Source organism: Mixophyes fleayi, chromosome 12 (assembly GCF_038048845.1).
Source record: "Mixophyes fleayi isolate aMixFle1 chromosome 12, aMixFle1.hap1, whole genome shotgun sequence".
NCBI classification, from domain to species: Eukaryota; Metazoa; Chordata; class Amphibia; order Anura; family Limnodynastidae; genus Mixophyes; species Mixophyes fleayi.
The window spans coordinates 51,196,146-51,215,742 of record NC_134413.1 but is presented as its reverse complement, the minus strand read 5'-3'; the positions used below and the strand labels follow the sequence as shown (position 1 = coordinate 51,215,742).

The following is a 19,597-nucleotide window of genomic DNA, read 5'->3' as shown; positions in this document are numbered from 1 at the left end:
GGTTTCTTTAAAAAACAAACAAAAAAAAAACAGTAAGGGGCATCTGGACAGTCAGGGAATCAGCCTTACATATAAGTCTTAAAGCTAGGGTGGCAAATTTGGCACTGAAAGCCTTCGTTTCAAATCAAGATCATGAATGTTTTCTATCCCTATGCAGATTTCTGCAAACTTACATTTTCTTTTTGACATCTAGAGTAATTCTGAGAATGGGCTGAGCTACAGGGACGTCAACAGAAGCTGTACAGTCTGCAAAAAAAAAGGTCTGGGCAGGATGTAATCTGGGCACCCTTGCTCTACATTGTGTGTAGACAACCAAGTGGAGCCATGCTATAGATTTTGTTGTGAACATAGAGAACTTCGTTATTTATAAGGATTAACCCATCACATAATTGTGGGGAATAAGGGCTAAATCATAACTGCAGTGCAAGTCAGGTACATCAATTGAATCCATTGGTAGGTTGAGCTACTAAAGTGTAAAATGTGAAGTCAGAAAGTCCGTTGTGTGTATTTGATGGCTCTGCACATTCCAGTGTTAGAAGATAACAGTGTCACTTGTAGCAGCTTCAAAGGGCCCCTGCTGTGAGTTATATCCTGACAAGTTAGTTTTTTTGGACACCTGAATAGACTTTGTGGGGTCGGTCACAGCTTGACATCCTTGCAGCCAAACGCATCATTTGAAGGCCTATACAGGTATATAGAAATATGAACTTCAAAAAGGAATATATCTTCATAGTTCATATTTTGGGAAATGTGGGTGCCACTCCATACTGAGTAGCAGATATCACACCAGGGATGTGAATGACAGGTACAGGCATTATCCGGGAACAGCTATAATCGCATATCTTTGGGAAAGGTATGTCACTGTCATAATTCTATCATGATGGTATTTAAACGTGCGGGAGATTATGCCAGGTTTATTGAAGGGGTAAGCTATGTCTCTGGGATATATCTGTAAAGAATTACCCAAAGGTCAAAACTTTTGGAATATTTGTGAGCAAACTATAGTGACACCCAGGGGACATCCCTGCCGAATTAGCATTAACACTGTCCGTGAGACCGTCCCATTTCATTTTGCTTAAAAAAAACCTGTCTTGGGAATGGGCAAATTGTCAGTCTTCTGCGAAAATCAATCCACATTGATCAATTGTCAGTCTTCCTAGCCAATTTCCCATGGCACAGATTAAACAACTCATGTAAGGTATACTCTGAATGTAACCCATTTTAAACTGTTTTGCTTGTGTATGTTATGTTAATTGTTTTTTTATATCTGAATGCCCTGTACCTTTGTATATTAAATCTATAAACATAAGTGGCATCCTTGATACTCTTAATGAATCCATTAGCCTGTTAAGAATATAGCTTGACCAAGTTAACCCTTTGAATGTCGGTGTGTGATTTGTTAATACAATTGACTAAACAGCTTAGTGTGCGCTTGCATTTAAATTTGTGGAATAGTCTGGAGGTGTGACAAGTTAACCCTTTGATTGCTGGTGTGGGTTTTGCTAACCTGTGGGTAGCCAGAAGCCTTGTGTGCCAGTGTGTGCCAGTAGATTGGGGTCCTATAGCCTGTATTCAATAGGTGGTGGCAAACAGTGTGTGGGAGTGTGAGCGCTGTTGTGGGGGCGATTCAGTAGGTCTATAACCTGTGTGATAGGTAGAGAGAGACTGCAGGCTGGAATCATGTGTAACTTCATACAGCAAACACCCAAAGTCACGGAGCTTGGGAGCGTGTTCGTGACAGATTTACATAAATTTACCTAGAAACCCAAATATCATGAGGAGAGATTATGTATATATTTTATTTACAAATACATATTTATATAAAAAACACAACACGCTCTGTTACAGCAAAACAAACATCGTTTAGCAATAAGTAATTATTGTTGAACAATATACACGGAAAGACTGCAGTAATTTACAATAGCTTTAAGGATGCTGGAGAAAGTATATACTCAATATGTATAGAATAATGAATAATGCTCACAATTTTCATATCCTCAATTCAGCCAGACACTTCTTGGTCTTCTCAAGTAAAAGTTTTGCTGCATGTATGTCTCAGCTATTCATTTTAAAATGTACAGTTGAGAAGTACTTAACTGCACGTTGCAGATGCACTTACCTTCAGGCATGAAATTATTTTTTTTAAAAATCAATTTAGAAATAAATACACAAGCGACATAGCGGCATATTAAATTGTCCGTGTTACTCGCAAAAGTAACGTGGCGTGCGCACTATTACCGTTATTACGGTAATAGTGCGCATAATTACCATTACGGTACCTTTAACGCCGGCTTTCAGGGAGCTTGCAAGCTGAAATCCGGCTTAGAATTACCATAATACCGGTAATACTCAACGCCGCATTACTTTTGCAAGTAACACAGACAAGTGAATATGCCCCATAGAATGTTTGCAGCCAACTTTTCTTGTCTTGTGAAGATTAAACGGTTCTGTTTCTACTTTGTCCATATCAACTTCATAAGAACCACACAACAGCAAAATGCTACACAAATAACTACAATCTCATGTTAGCAGGTCCCATTTAAGGAGAGGATTAAAAAAACAAAACAAAAACCTCACACTAACCTAGAGAACCGTTGTCATTCACTAATTACAATTAATAGGCAAAGTTTTAAAGAATATAACTAACCCATTTAAAGGATAATAGATTTACTAAGCCATTAATTGTTCATTTTGTACTTGCAACAATATATGGAAAACATGAATTGTCAGGTATACATGGGTGACAGGTGACTAGCACTGAGATTATTAAAATGGTAGTCACAAATCAAGCCATTTCTGTGTCTCTTTAAGAGATGACCGAAACTGTTCCATGTCACTCTGAAAAGCCTGTTGCTCCTCCAAAAACACATTCCTGCTGTCTTCGGCCTCTTTCCACTTTGTAGTGATAGTCTGAGAAAAGAATTAAGTAATTTCAGTCACACAGTACCGTATTTTTATAGTTTAGCAAAATTACTAACCAGTGTTTCTACTAATCTACATACATAAAGAAAAGAGGATTTTTACTCACCGTAAAATCAATTTCTCTTACTACACTGGGGGACACTGCGTTACCTTGGGGTATAGTAGGTGGGACTGGAGTTAGGCACTTATAAACTTGTTTGTTCCCCTGACTCCTCCCCCACTATGCCCCTCCTCTGTAGCTGACTTCAGTTTTGTATAACCAAGCCAGGAAGAGAGAAGCAATTTAGAAAGCAACACCAAAGATAGCACTACTTTCAGAGCAAGGGAGGGCACGCAGTGTCCCCCAGTGTAGTAAGAGAAATTGATTTTACGGTGAGTAAAAATCCTCTTTTCTCTGTCCTACCACTGGGGGACACTGCATTACCTTGGGGAGCTACCAAAGCTGTGTCCAAGGGCGGGAATGCTCTGGAACGGCTGTGCGCAATGTTTTGTGTTCAAAATCCTGCATTTGTGAATGCAAAGGCATGCAACAAATAAACAATATGCAGCAGAAACAGACGCTGCCACTCTGTACAACTGCGCCATTGAATGACTCTTTTGTGGTGTACAAAAAGCTGCAACCCTCCTGGAAAGTGCACTGTAAAAGTCACTGGAACCTGCAGAGGGGTACAGACAGAATGTTGGTCGTGATGCAGTGGCAAGAGACCACCTAGACCCTGTCCCCCCTACGCTCTTTAGCGTTAGAGAGGCTAAATGGGCATTAAATTCCTAAACAGGAACTGTGCGAACAAGAGCACAAACTATCTCCCGTCGCAGAAACGTTACACAAATAGAAGAGGCACAAGAATGATGAACTACAATCTCTGTGTCAGTGGAATGCAGGCACTAATGGTCATAACCAATTATGTCTCGAGCCGCCACTAAGTTTCTGATAAAGAAAATGAGGAAGAGCCATGCACACTCTCGCCCCAGATCCCCTACGAGATGGGACATCCTTGAGAACAGCCTGCATTGAGCGAACAACTCAATCCACCCAATGATATACAAAGGATCACCATATACACTGATGCAACAGCTTAAGCCACTCAGTGATATCTAAGGGAGCACTGATACAGTGCTTAAACCATTCAGAGATAAACAAGGGAGCACTCATTTCATGAGCTAACAGCTTAACTAATTCAGAGAGTCACCCGAGGCCAAAGCAAGCCTCCTGATGACTAGAACTAGACTCCCTGGAAATCCACAACCAACCAAGGGAGGGCTGAGCATAAAGAAACCACTTAAGCAAAACAACCTTCCGCTGAGCTAGACAGAGAGCCACGGAAGCTGCACGCTGAAAGAAGAAGGGCGTAGACCCCATAGAAGCCAGCTGGTAAAGAAAACTCTTTAAAAGATTCCTGAGTGGGACGTGTGAAATTCTAGAAATTTACACCATCGAATATAATTTCTAGCCCAAAGAAAACAGCTGAGAAAGAATCTCTACCGCTGAATTGAAGGTAGCAACCATAACCTTCTCTAGCCGAAAAGGTTAGCCATCCGACGCCACAGCGTCAAACCAGATGATGAAAACAAAAAGAGCCGAACTACGAGATGAGGCCGCTCTGAAAACGGGAAAAGAGGGACGACAACACAAGTCCCCTAAAACAGTAGAACACTGTTTTGCGAGACATACGGCAGACCACCAGACTAGCTGGAATGCGCCCCCTCCTAGAAACTCTTGAACTCCCACGAGTAAATAGGAGCTGTGAATCACCTCCTAAGTTATAGGGAGACCCGACTTGGCTATGGACAAATCCACCTGAGGGTCATTAGATTGAGAGCCGATAGAGAAAACAGGTTAACATGTGAAAAGAACCTGGGCTCCCTCTTAGAGAGCCCAATGACCTAACCAGGAGAGTACAAAGGTATTACCCTGAGGTGACCCACTCTACCTGTTAAAGGATTGATTGCTAAGGCATTCGGCCCTCAATAACAATAATAATAATAAGTTGGTCTAGCTTGGCCCATAGGATGGCACAAGGAACACCCCTCCGACCATACACAGGTCAACCCCTATCCTGCATTAGGATACAGGAATTGCATGAGTACTACAAATATGCAACAGCACTGCATTCTGAGACCGAATCTCTACAGGTTTTCTGACCCTCTGTAAAAGAAGAACAACTGACTCACTAATAAAAACAATGTGACTAAGCACCACCCGAAAGGTAAATTAGTGAATTAAGGCAAAGGGGTGCTATGCACGTCCAAAGCCTTAAAATCAGCCTTCCTTGATAAGAATCTCCCTGTTGAGACATGGGAGATGTTACGAACAAGGAGAGCCAAAGATACAAGTAGAAACTTCGTATCCTATTTTGCAAAACAGAAACTCCTGATACTGAAAGGAAATTCTGCCAGGAGCAATTTGGAACTGTGTAGAAAAGAGATGAGCGTGTTCTTCGGTAGTAAGCTACTGAAAACCCCGAACTAGAAGATAAGGCATAAGCTAACGCTTATAACGTGGTAGAATAAACGAAGAGCTGGGTAGGCTCAAAGTGATCACCTGTGAACCCAATATTGCAACCCTGCTTCTTGCTGAGAGGCTGCAAGTATAATGTTCTGGCTGAAAACGTCTAGCTGAAAGCTAAGCGTTGGATGTAATAAATAACTTCCACCTTCGGGGAATGTCCACAAATCAAAGGATGTTTACCCGATTTCCACAGCACATAAACTATAACCACCCCTGTAAGGCTAAGTCTGACTCGGAATGTGGCACCCTGACCTCAAATCAACAGAGAGGATCAACGGATGGAACACGTAAACATCATGGCCTGGTGTCGCCGACATAAAACAAAGAAAGCACACCTACTGCCAGAAGCCTTTGGATACTCATTTGTAATAGTACAAATTGAGAGTTCTGATATTGGAACAAAGTGCTGTAAGCATGTGGCTAACTATAGGTATCATAGCTGAATAGCTGTATGCCTACCAGCTATGATGCTGTTGGCTGAATACAAACCACCCCATTAACCCTTAATGAGAATAAAGGCTAGAGCACTTCTGTCCGAGAGCCGCTAGATAAAACCCGTTACCAGCCCCTGCTCTGCGTAGGAGGACTTCTTTGTCTGCTCCCGCTGGGGACAGCAGAACAAGAGAACAGACGAGCCACCGGATTGTCACCAACAGGGACCTCCCTTGTATTGACTCTGGAGAGTTATGGGAGGTGAAAAACATAGCCAGTCTAATACTGTCTACCTGGTCTTTGACAAAAGAAAGACACCGAGTCTAAGATATGAGGAAAAACATTTTTCCCAACTAGGGTGTCACTAAGGCTTAGGTTGAAAATTGAAAACCAAGGATAGACTAAGTCTTGCAAATGCGAAAACTGGGTACAGTTTAAGCTGGGATTATCCACCTCGTAAGTGTAATCAGCAAGAACATTCCTCTTGATAGTAAAACAAGATGGAAATAGACATCCTCTGGTGAGGAATGAACAACATCCTTATTCTGACTGTGGCAACAGTGAAAGATAAAATCCTCTCCATCTGTGGAAGATGGTGAACAACAGCATCTCTGTGCAGATGATTTTATACCTGAACAGCGTAATGCCGCTTCTGTGTTAGCGGACAGATATAAGCTGTGTGGGTGCTTAACCAGCACAGTATAAACGTGTGTAGAAGCATGAAAAAGGGTATAACTCACGTACCATTTAAAACTTAAAAATCACCTTAATGTGTTCGGCCACCAGAAGCGACAGTGTGTGTGTGTGTGTGTGTGTGTGTGTGTGTGTGTGTGTGTATATGTGTACAGGTACTCCTCACTTAACAACCTACCCATTTAATGACCGCTCGGAGTTACAACCAGGTTCTCCCTGGGTCCTCATTGGTATAATTGCTGCTGTTTGTAGAGCTTTACTGTACACATGTTTATTTTCTGTTATGCAGCGTTATGTAATGTAAAGCAAACTAACAAAATACAGTTTTCTTTAGTCTATTTCTTCATTCAGAATCAATAAAAATGATTACAATACATGTAGGTGCATATAACAGTACTGTACTCACTTAGCGACCAATTCGCTTAACGACCTAGTCGTAGGAACGGAACTCGGTCGTTAAGTGAGGAGTACCTGTAATATTGAGAACCGCCGCTCTGCCATGCCCAGGGTGCGTGCGGTCTCACTGACTTCATTGCCTCTACAGAGCGCGATGCTTGTCCTTCTCCCCCGCTGCTGCTCGTTATCTAGGGGCGGAGGAGGGGGGTGGCTGCCGGCAAGTCTGCGGGCGGGGAGGAGAGGCAGAAACACCCTCACTCCCGCCTGTTTAAACGTGGCCGCGGCCGTCTATAAGGCCGTTAACAAACATATGCGCCCCATATAAAGCTGCCTATAAAGGCACACTTTAAATAAACCATGGCCCTGGCCGTCTATAAGGCCGTTAATAAACATAAATGGCCCCTTTGCTCGTTGTTTTCTAGGGGTAGACTGCCGGCAGAGGTGCAAGGGAAGCGTGTTGCTTACCTGCGCTGGAACGCAGAGTGAAGAAATCCCGGGGATTTTCACTCCTCTGGGTCTTTTCAGTCCAGCGCTGCACCTGAAAAAGGAATAAAAATAAAAACAGGAAAACCTACTGCTAAACTAAGTACAGGCAGGAGCCTATACAGAAGTGACCTTTTTCCAGAAGGCACTTACAACAACTGAAGTCAGCTACAGAAGAAGGGCATAGTGGGGGAGGAGTCAGGGGAACATACAAGTTTATAAGTGCCTAACTTCAGTCCCACCTACTATACCCCAAGGTAACGCAGTGTCCCCCAGTGGTAGGACAGAGAAATGGGTTATAAGAACTGACTAATTAAAAAGACTTAGTCATGATGTTCAATGCAAACCACTTGGAATAAGTAAATCACATCCCTTATACAGGGGAATGTTTCTGGTCTTATACATTGGCAGCAAAATATGTAGCATTGGACATAATTTGTTGTGTAGAAAGGAGAAGTCTTCCATGAGTATAAATGCATGTGATTTATGGTTACTATATTTGCTTTATTACGTTTATTTCTATTAGATGGTGTGCAGGATGTTTTATTACCTGTGGTGTGGAGGATCTTAAGAGTTCAGGAGTTTAGGCAATGTTTACAAGCTATACAACATATGCAACACAACCATTCTTTACAAAAAGATAAGCAAAGTCACAGTAAAGTGATATTTGCTTTCAAAGTACATTTGTACAGTATGCCCAGAGCAACAATGTTATTAGCTTTGACCAGTCTAGTGAAACTTGGGCAATGATGGTAAATATATGACTGGTTGTGTACATTTTTTGCACATTTGAGCTTTAGTCATAAAACAACCCACATGGAGTACTCAAACTAGTTAGGTTATTTTGTTATACTTCCGAGATATTAAACCGGTGGACTGATTCTTACACTAGTGCTCAAGATTATAATTTTTTTGGCTATATGTATATTAGGCAGCAACAATGCTTTTCTATTAGGGAAATAAGCATGTGGAACATGCTAATACTCCATTCAGAGTATTTAAATTACAGTATTAAGCAACTGCAGAAAGAGGCTTAAGGTGGACATTGTGGTGGTGGGTGCAATTCTGGATACAGTGCTGCTTGAATGATTACATGTAAAGGTTTAGCAATTCACACAAGGAGTTTGAGCAGCAAGCAATAGTCAAAATGCAGATCAGTAGAGCTGAGCCTGGATACCAAGAGAGGTGATAACCCACTCTAGCATCTATAATTACAGTACTGGACATGCCTATAAGGGGGGATTGAGTTAAACTGCTGGAGAACAAGCTATAAGAGGCAGGCTTCCAAGAGGCTGTAATCAAAGCAACAAGTCATTAATAAAGAGAACCCAGCTTTGTTAGGGTCTCTGATAAGAGGAGCTACTGGAAAATAAGTATGCTAGGGTGGGGGGATTTTTATTTTGCAGATATCATATGAAATGACACATGCCTAACCTGGTGCGCCCTCTTGCAGGCACATGGTTCTTGCATTATAAAGATCAAAACACTGTCCACAGGTGAATTGAGATACATGCAGTGGAGCTACCTGTCTCAACAATAGCTAATGAGTAGAATGCATCACATGTGGAAAATGGTTTCTTTTTTGCCAGCGGAGGACATAGGCCCATGTTTAGCGATAAACTGGCCACCTATCTGTATTGCTTTAGGATTGGATAGCTGGTACTACATCACAACATAGGGCTGTTCACCTGCCCTGGAGTTGCCTGTGTCTTCGTGGTGAATATCAACTCTTCATCCACGCACAGGACGGATTTCACAGCAGACTGTTTTTGCTTATGGGACAGTAAACTGTTGTGAACAGATGTCTCACGTGTTAAGGGCACTACAAATCTATTAATACAGGTAAAGATTTGGGATTATCACAGCAAAATTCTACACAAGCCAAGAGTCACTTGCATTATGATAAAGCGTTGGCTCACTATCTGTAGGCATGTTACCTTCTTATGTAGCTTATGGGTGCCATAAAGTTACTACAATCATGCAGCTTTGCTCTAGTGCACCCTTTTTCAGAACAGGTTTTGGAGTTAAAACTCATTTATTCGGGGTATAAAGTAAGGAGGATCACGGATGAGGTTGAACATCTTGGAAATATTTACATATAGGTAGGCTAAACTAACTTTTGTTTTTAAGCGATACTAATGGGCAGCAAAGTGGCATAGTGGTAAGCACTTTGCTTCACAGCACTGGGGTCATGTGTTTGATTCCCGAGTTTGTATGTTGTCCCTGTGCTTGCGTGGGTTTCCTCCTACACTCCAAAAACATACTGGTAGGACTATTGGCTGCTATTAAAATTGAGCCTAGTCTTCCAAATGGGGCAGAGACTGATGTGAGTTCTCTGTACAGCGCTGCGAAATTGGCACTATATAAATAGCGGATGATGATGACAGGAGGGCCTGTGAAGTATTGTATATTCTGCTCCATGTTGACCTAAAAGTTTATGGTTAATCTAGAACTGCTATTAACTTTGGAATGTTGAGCAAGTAAACAAAGAAGGTCCATTAGTCAACTACATTAAGAAAACCTTCTATGCTTACTGTGTATAGGACAACCACTTGGTCTGGGCGAGTATCACACCTCCTACTTCCAAAAGAGGTGATGTCTAATCAAAACAATCCAGAAACGAAACATCCTATGTTTGCAAAATTCTTCATATCTTCCTCGACACACTGAAGAGTTACAGAGCTTGGAATATCCTTACAGGGGGTGATGTTGCGTTACTCAACACAATATGTGAACAAGCCCCTAGGTTTGAATCCTTGGTGCGCCACAACATTAATCTATGTTATACTGTCCAGGGGCAGAATTACTAAAACTTTTAAAAGGGAAGTGTGAAGGTGTTGCCATAGTAACTAGATTCTAGCTATAATTTATCAAGTACAGATAGAAAATGATAACTAGAATCAGATTGTTGCTGAGAACATCTCCGCTCTTCTCTTTCAGACGTTTGAGTAAATATATCACTAAGTATTCTTCTGGTTCACTGGGCTTAAGACCAGGATCTAGAAAATGCATAACTAACCAGGACATGGTATGGGATATGTATTGCAAGATATAATGGGATCTATGCATGTCTTTGGGGTAACACACACCTAACTGAATTAAACAAAACAGATCACACATAAAAACACAGCACAAGTTCTCTTACCTTTCCCACTAATTTTACAACGGTATAGTTATGTAATTCCAGCAGTCTAAATTAATATGGCGTTGTGAAGAAATATAATTTTAGATCCTAGCAGTTATGCCATACTATTAATAAACAATATAATGCAATGGTGCCTCCGGTCATCAAAACACTACTAATGCACTGTGGATAATTGTTTAAATAAGCATTTATTAAAATCAATTAAAATTATATTTAGTAGTGTTTTGATGACCGGAGGCACCATTGCATTATATTGTTTATTTGCTCTTGTATTTTCGGGGACGCAGACCTCGTGCAGTGGTCCTCACACTCTGTCATATTTAGCATCAAGGGATTTCCTTTTTTGTCTTTTTAATGCCATACTATTAATGCCTAGATTACAGAAGGACCCCTTAACTTTAAAAGAGTTTTTAATCCCTTATGAGTCAGTTGGGAAGCATATGATGTTTACTCAGTGGAGAGTCTAGAAGACTCGAAACATGTGCATCCATGCTAGCTGGATTGACTGTCTCAGTGTAATATAAATGTAAAATGGTTTTACACTGGGCAAAATTAAATAATGGAATTTAAACAAACTCTGAACAACTTAACCACCTGACAAACCTATGTCAGATTATGTCCTTCAGTACCGCATAGATGCTGACCATGTGGCTTTAAAAAACCAAAAACCCTTATCTTTACTACACACGTGTATTTGCGTATACAGAAGCATGTAATACATGCTCATATTCCCCGGCCTTGGGTGCCGGTCTCCTCGCTTGCCTTGTACCGCAGCCGCCTTCTTGCCTCCGCTCCTGGCTTTCCTGGATCTCCGGCCCAGCTGCAACCACTGGCTGTCTTGCCTCCTCCGGATCTTCGCTGCCTGGCCTGCCTGCACGTCGGTGAGGCCAACTTCCGGCCTGAATCCCTGGCTTGAGTGCTGGTCTCCTCCCCTGCCTTGAACTGCCGCTGCCATCATCCTCGCCCAGGTCACCTCCTCCTCCACTGATCGCCATCGGATGGTTCCCCGTGCTCCTGGCCTTCAGCGATCCTGCTGGCTCTCCTCTCCTGATGCCCACCTCCTGCCGTGAGTCATCTCCTATCCTCCTCTGATGTCTTCTCCATGTTCCTGCTCCCCCTCATCTCATCTGGTGCTCTGCTTCCACAACCGTCTCCCTGGAACTGTGACTGACCTCCTCACCGTGACTTTACCTTTTCCCCCTGGATCTGCACCTCTGCCTGCACCTCAGACTTGATTGGTACCAGATACTATTTTTCCGGATTTTAATCTTTATCTGTTTTAGTCTACCTGCCATTATTTTGTTTTGCCTTATAATACTTTACCTACCTTTACTCTGTTTTGTTTCTTTTCTTCCTGATTTTACACTTACCTGTTACTTTTTTACTACATATTTTTTACTATTTGTACCTGTTTTTATTCTGACCTGTTTCATTGCCCTTAGTATCTCTCTGTCCTGTTGCTCCATGCCTTCCACGCCCTAACTTTGCCATTGTCTCCCATTTTGCCACTGTCTCCCTGTTGTCTTCCATATTGCCATTGTCTCCCTGCCCTGTTTTATCTATATTTCTCTGTCCTCTCTCTTTATCTCACTGTTCTGTTACTCCTTGCCTCCCTGCCTTATTTCCTGTTTTTGTCTTCCCAGCCCTCCCCGCCTGATCTTTAGCTTCATCATACTAGGCCTCCCTTCCCGACCTCATCCCCTTCGCTCTTGGTCTCCCTTCCTCCTCCCTCCACCCTTTTTTTGCCATCTCTCTCCCTACTATGCCTCCCTGCTCTCGTTCCATACCCACACTCTCCCCCCGCCCTACCTCTCCTGCCCGCCCTCCCCCGCGTACTGCCCTTCTTGCTAACCTCATCCCCATCTCCCCCCTCTCCTCCCTTCTCATGTGCCCTCTGGAACGCTAGATCAGTCCGCAACAAACTGACTGCTATCCACGACCTCTTTTTATCCAACTCCCTTAACCTCCTTGCCATTACTGAAACATGGCTCTCCGATTCTGACACCGCCTCCCCCGCTGCCCTCTCCTATGGTGGCCTCACCTTAACCCACTCCGCCAGACCTGGTGCCCGCCCAGGCGGGGGAGTGGGCTTCCTCCTATCCCCCACCTGTACTTTTCGCGTCATTCCCCCTGAACCCTCCCTCTCCTTCTCCTCCTTTGAAGCCCACTCCATCCGCCTCTTTTACCCCATCCATCTCCGCGTCACGGTCATCTACCGTCCCCCTGGCCCCACCTCCCTCTTCCTTGACAACTTTGCTGCCTGGCTTCCTCACCACCTCTCCTCCGACCTCCCCTCCATCATCCTTGGCGACTTTAACTTCCCCATGGACAATCCCACTGACCCTGCTTCCAGCAAACTGCTCACCCTTTCTTCCTTCCTTGGTCTTACCCAATGGACCTCCTCCTCTACCCACTGCCTTGGTCACTCCCTTGACCTAGTCTTCTACCTCTGTAGGCTCTCTGACTTCTCCATCTCTCCCTTTCCTCTATCCGATCACCATCTCCTCTCCTTCTCTCTCTCCTCTTCTCCTGCTCCCCCCCCCCCTGCCTAAACCTACTCTATCCATACGCAACCTTGACGCTCTTAACCCGGCCTCTCTGTCCTCCTCTCTCAATACCCTCCTTTCTCCTCTTTTCTCCCTGGCCTGCCCCAACCAGGCGGTCTCCCTCTACAATCTCACCCTCACCTCTGCTCTGGATGCGGTCACCCCTGCCCACTCCGTCCACCCTCGCTGTTCCAAACCCCAACCCTGGCACTCCAAATTCACCCGCTTCCTCCAAAAATGCTCCCGTACCGCTGAACGCCACTGAAGAAAATCCCGCTCCCTAGCGGACTTCCTCCACTTTAAATTCATCCTTTCATCATACAGCTCTGCCCTCTCTCTTGCTAAACAATCTTTCTTTAAATCCCTCATCTCTTCCCAATCCTCTAACCCCCGCCGCCTCTTCGCCACATTCAGCACTCTCCTGGCCCCACCCCCTCCTCCCTGACTGCCTCAGACTTCGCCTCCTTTTTCTCCTCCAAAATTGAGGCCATCCGACTTGATATCTCCTCCTCCACCCCCCCTCTTTTCCGTACTCCCCCCCCCCCCAGCCACCTTCCCTTCCACTCCTTCCGCCCCACCACCGACGAGGAAGTCCACTCTCTCATTTCATCCTCCCCCCCATCTACCTGTCCCCTGGATCCCATCCCTTCCCACCTTCTTCGCTCCCTTTCCCCCACCACCTGCTCCCACCTCGCTCACCTCTTCAATCTTTCCCTCTCCACCGGCATCTTCCCCTCCTCCTTCAAACATGCTCTCGTATCCCCCATCCTTAAGAAACCTAATCTTGACCCTACTTCTCCCTCTAACTATCGCCCCATTTCACTTCTCCCCTTTGCCTCCAAAATCCTCGAGAGGCTCGTCTGCAGCCGTCTTTCCTCCTACCTTTCCGAACACTCCCTCCTTGATCCCCTCCAGTCTGGTTTCCGCCCCCTTCACTCCACTGAAACGGCCCTAGCTAAAGTCACCAACAATCTCCTCTCTGCTAAAGCCTGGGGCCACTTCTCCCTTCTCATCCTCCTTGACCTGTCTGCAGCCTTCGACACCGTCGACCACCCCCTTCTCCTCCACACCCTCCAGTCCTTTGGCCTCTCCGGCCCTGTCCTGGTTCACCTCGTACCTTGCTGACCGATCCTTCTCCGTCACCACATCTGGTTCTCTCTCCCCCCCGTCCTCCCTTCCAGTCGGGGTCCCTCAGGGCTCCGTCCTGGGACCCCTACTCTTCTCTCTATACACCTCTTCCCTGGGTGAACTCATCAGCTCCTATGGCCTCAACTACCACCTCTACGCTGACGACACTCAACTATACCTCTCCTCACCTGATCTCTCTCCCTCCCTCCTCTCTAGGGTGTCCGCCTGCCTCTCTGCCATCTCCTCCTGGATGTCCTCTCGATTCCTCAAACTCAACCTCGCCAAAACAGAACTCATAGTCTTTCCTCCCTCTCATACCTCGCCCTCTACTGACCTCGCTATCACTGTCGACAACACCTCCATCTCCCCTGTCCCCCAACTTCGCTGCCTCGGTGTCATCCTCGACGCCTCTCTCTCCTTCAGCCCCCACATTCTCTCTCTTGCGAAATCCTGCCGCTTCCAGCTGCGTAACATCGCTCGCATCCGGCCCTTCCTCTCCCAAGATGCCACCAAATGTCTTATTCACTCTCTGATCATCTCCCGCTTGGACTACTGCAACCTCCTCCTTACTGGCCTGCCCCAATCTCATCTCGCTCCCCCTCGATCTGTTCTTAACGCAGCCGCTAGGCTTATCTTCCTTTCTCGCCGCTCCGCGTCTGTCTCCCCCCTCTACCTTTCCCTTCACTGGCTCCCCTTCCCCTTCAGAATCCTCTTCAAGCTTCTCACTCTTACTTACAAGGCCCTCGCCAACTCCACTGCACCCTACATCTCCACCCTCCTCTCTATTCATGCTCCTTCCCGCCCTCTCCGATCAGCCAATGACCGTCGCCTCTCTTCTCCCCTGATCACCTCCTCCCATGCGCGTATCCAAGACTTCGCCCGCGCTGCCCCCCTCCACTGGAACAAGCTCCCTTCCTCTATCAGAACCTGCCCTAATCTGTCCAGTTTCAAACGGGCTCTAAAAACCCACCTTTTTCTTAAAGCCTTCCAGTCTCCCACTTAACTCCCTACCAGATCTTCTGCCTCTTCCCCTTCACTCCCCTTCCCTTATCCTCCCTCGTGTCTCTCTGTCTGTCTACCCCACCCCTTAGATTGTACGCTCCTTTGAGCAGGGTCATCTCTCCTCCTGTCTTCACCACTTTTAACTCTGCTCTCCAGCTACCTTGCCCTCCTCCACCCCGTTCCCTCTTGCTCCCTCTCCTCTCTGGGGGTTTCCCTGCCCTCCGTGCCCTCTTGGGCTCCGCCATATGCGGGACCTTCCCCTCTCCCCTCCCCCGCACCTCTAGCTGTGCTTTGAGATCTCGGAGTTACTGTGCATTTTGTTTACTGTATCGTGCTGTCTCACCTTTGTATTGTACTTTGTTTGTCCCTGTACGGCGCTACGGATACCTAGTGGCGCCCTATAAATAAAAATTAATAATAATAATAAAGAGGATTTATGTACTTACGTTAAATCCGTTTCTCTGATTCCGTCTGGGGGACACTGCTTTACCATGGGTTGTGGAGGGGAGCTGGGAGTTGGCACCTAACTAGTTAACTTTAGTGCTGGTGATAGACCCCTCCCCTCTACAATCCCCCTGCCTCTTCCTGTACAATCCAGTTAGTTTTAAAAAGCCCCAGGAGAAAAAAGGGCAGTCAAACAAGAGCACACAGAAGAATAACAGAAGGGAGGGATCGCAGTGTCCCCCAGACGGAATCAGAGAAACGGATTTAACGTAAGTACATAAATCCTCTTTTCTCTTTCATCCAGTCTGGGGGACACTGCTTTACCATGGGGACATTCTAAAGCAGCCCCTAAAGGGTGGGACTACTCTGAAAATCCCGCTCGTAAAGCATTACGAGCGAAATTTGCATCTGCTGATGCAAAGACATTAAATTGATAAAATTTAGTAAACGTATGGACAGAGGACCAAGTGGCTGCCCTGCAAAGCTGGCCCGCAGAAACACCATTCCTTGCTGCCCAAGACGCCCCAACCGATCTGGTGGAATGGGCTGTGACTCTCTCCGGCACAGGACGGCTAGCCTTTATATAAGCTTGTCTGATGGTAGACGTAATCCATCTTCCAATGGACTGTTTTGAGGCTGGCCAGCCTCTCTTATTAGCGTCATAAAGGACAAATAGAGAGTCTGTACGTCTAATCTGGGAGGTTCTCCTAACATAAATGCGGAGAGCCCTAACCACATCTAACTATTCCATCGATTGCTGATCCGTATGGGAAGAAGATGAGAAAACCGGAACTACAATTTCCTGGTTGAGATGAAAAGCCGACACTACTTTTGGTACGAAAGAAGGGAGAGTTCTTAACACCGCTCTGTCCTCGTGGAAAACCAAATATGGTTCCCTACAGGACAGAGCTCCTAATTCGGAAACTCTACGAGCCAAAGCGATAGCCAAAAGAAAGAGGACCTTCCAGGTCAACCACTTTAGGTTTGCCTTACTCAAAGGATCATAGGGGGGGCCCTTGAGCATCTCCAGGACCATGTTGACGATCCCAAGGAGCAGTAGGAGGGACATAGGGAGGTTGGATATGTAAAACTCCCTGGAAAAAGTCCTAATGTCTGGCAATTTGGCAAATTTCTTATGAAAAAATACAGAAAGTGCCGAAACCTGGACCTTTAGGGAACCTAGTATAAGGCCTGCTTCCAGGCCATTTTGAAGGAAGGCTAATAGACGGGAAAGCTGAAAAGAGGACGAGTGGAACGTCCTATTTTCGCACCATTTAATGTAGGCCTTCCAAATCCGGTGATAGATTTGAGAAGAAACTGGCTTCCTGGCTCGCACAAGAGTCTGAATTACACTGGGCGAAAAACCTCTAGCCTTCCAGAGGCTGGATTCAACAGCCATGCCGTTAAATTGAGCTGAGGTACATTCTGGAAATGGAATGGACCTTGCAGAAGCAGGTCGATTCGATACGGAAGGCGGAACCCCGGCCCTTCCGCCATAGATATGATGTCTGCGTACCACACTCGGCGCGGCCAAGAGGGAGCGACTAGAATTACTGGCCGAAGGCCCTGCCGAACTCGTCTGAGTACTCGAGGAAGCATGGGAATTGGGGGAAACAGGTATCCCAATCTGAACTCCCATGACATCGTCAAAACGTCCACTGCCGCCGCTAAGGGATCCCTTGCCCTTGCGCAAAATTTGTGGACCTTCCGGTTGTGTCTGGAGGCCATGAGGTCTATGTCCGGAAGACCCCACCTGAGAACCAGAGACTGGAAGACATCCGGGTGTAGAGACCACTCCCCCGGCATCAGCTGGTTTCGACTTAAATAGTCCACCTCCCAGTTTTCTATTCCTGGAATGAAAACCGCCGATATTGCTGTGACATATTGCGCTGCCCAAACAAATATTTGGGCTGCAATCTCCATAGCCGCTGCACTCCTGGTTCCTCCTTGTCTGTTGACATATGCCACGGCCGTGGCATTGCCGGACTGAATTCTGACCGGTTGGCCCTGAAGAAAAGACTGGGCTCCCCGGAGAGCCAAGAGAATGGCTTTCAATTCCAAAACATTTATCGGTAGAGTTGATTCCTGAGGCGACCAAATTCCCTGGAGTCGGAGGTGAAGGATTACCGCCCCCCAACCCTTCAGGCTGGCGTCTGTCGTGGCTATCATCCATGACCATTGTGCGAAGGATTTTCCCACGCTCATGTTGTGCAGACACATCCACCACTGAAGAGATTTTCTCGCTTTCTGAGATAGAGAGATCTTTTGACTTTTCAGGTGTAGGTGTGACCCTGACCACTTCGATAGCAGATCCCATTGGAAACATCGAGAATAGGCTCGCCCGAAGGGAATGGTCTCGAAAGAGGCCACCATCTTTCCGAGTAGCCTCATGCACAAGTGCATTGAGGGGCTGGGGTAAGACAAACCTGGGAGGTTACCGACTGAATAGAGGAGATTTTCTCTGCTTGAAGAAACACTCTTTGCCACCTGGTGTCCATGATGAGTCCCAAGAATACCATGCGCTGACACGGGATCAACTGGGATTTCTTTGAATTTATTAGCCAACCGTGGCCCTCGAGAACTGCCTGGGTGAGGGACAGGTGATAACGCAGGCAACCTTCTGAGGAAGCCTTGATGAGTAGGTCGTCCAAGTAAGGAACGACCTGAACTCCCTGCAGGTGAAGACATGCTGCCATAACTGACAATCTTCGTGAAGACCCTTGGCGCAGTTGAGAGGCCAAAGGGGAGGGCCCGAAACTGATAGTGAGCAGATCCTACCGAGAATCTGAGAAGAGACTGGTGGTGGATCCAGATGGGAATGTGGAGATAAGCGTCCTTTATATCTATGGACGCCATGAACTGATTTATCTCTAGGCCATTTATTACTGACCTCAGAGATTCCATCCAAAATTTCTCCACCCTTAAGTGAACGTTGAGGCCCTTTAAGTTTAGGATGGGCCGAAAGGAGCCGTCCGGCTTCTTAAATAGGAACAGGTTTGAATAAAAACCCCTTCCTTTCTGCCCATCTGGCACTCTGCAGATGACCTGCTGGAGTAAAAGAGAAGCGACACAATCCTGTATAGCCCGTCTTTTTAAAAGATCCTGAGGTAGCGGGGTCTGGAAGAAACGCTGTGGAGCCGGGCCCAATAGGTCTATTCTGTACCCCTCTGAAATGATTCTCTGAATCCAAGGATCTTGGGAAGACGCTGTCCACTGTTTCTGAAACAGGGACAGACGTCCTCCCACTGGCGCCCCCTGTAGAACAGGTTAGTCGTCAGGACGCAGGCTTTTCCTGGGTCTTAGCGGCCTGGCGCTTGGAAGTAAACGAGGATCTTCCCCTAGAGGAGGAGCCTCGGGAATTAGATTGCCTTCCTCTGAAGGACTGACCCCTTTGGAAGGAGGTCCCTCGAAAGGGCTGTCGGAAGGAGCTATTTCTCTGAGCGCGGCTTCTGTTAGCGTATACTGGCAAAGAAGTGCTTTTGCCCCCCGTAGCCTGGGAAACGAGGGTATCCAATTCTGGGCCGAATAAGCCCGCTGCAGAAAAGGGGATGGTTTCAACGGACCGCTTTGACTCTGCATCACCTTCCCAGGATTTCAGCCATAGTGTTCTCCTTGCTGAAATGGAGGCCGCCTGAATGGCAGAGGAAACCGCCGCTGAATTCTGGGCCGCCTCAGAGATATCCCGAAGCTTCCTTTAAATGCAAAGCAAGGGGAAGGAGCTCGGAGTCCTGTAAAGCTTCTGCCAGCTGGTCTGCCCATGCTTCCATGGCTTTTGCTACCCAGGCTGAAGCAAATGTGGGTCTAAAGCCAGAACCCGCAGCCGCAAATATTGATTTGAGCTGGGATTCTACCTTACGGTCATTGGTGTCTGGGAGAGACGCTGAACCCGGGGCTGGG

General features: G+C 46.2%; 1 protein-coding gene across 2 annotated transcripts in view; it reads right to left on the bottom strand.

Moving 5' to 3' along the window:
* Window positions 1-1,785: 1,785 nt before the first annotated feature.
* The window catches only part of KNSTRN (kinetochore localized astrin (SPAG5) binding protein), a 30,046-nt gene continuing 12,234 nt past the window's right edge, over window positions 1,786-19,597 (bottom strand). For both annotated transcript variants that reach the window (XM_075193642.1, XM_075193641.1), the window contains exon 9: window positions 1,786-2,910. In XM_075193642.1, coding sequence (XP_075049743.1) covers window positions 2,779-2,910 — 132 coding nt within the window. In that variant the 3' untranslated portion in view covers window positions 1,786-2,778. The remainder of the gene's footprint in view (window positions 2,911-19,597) is intronic.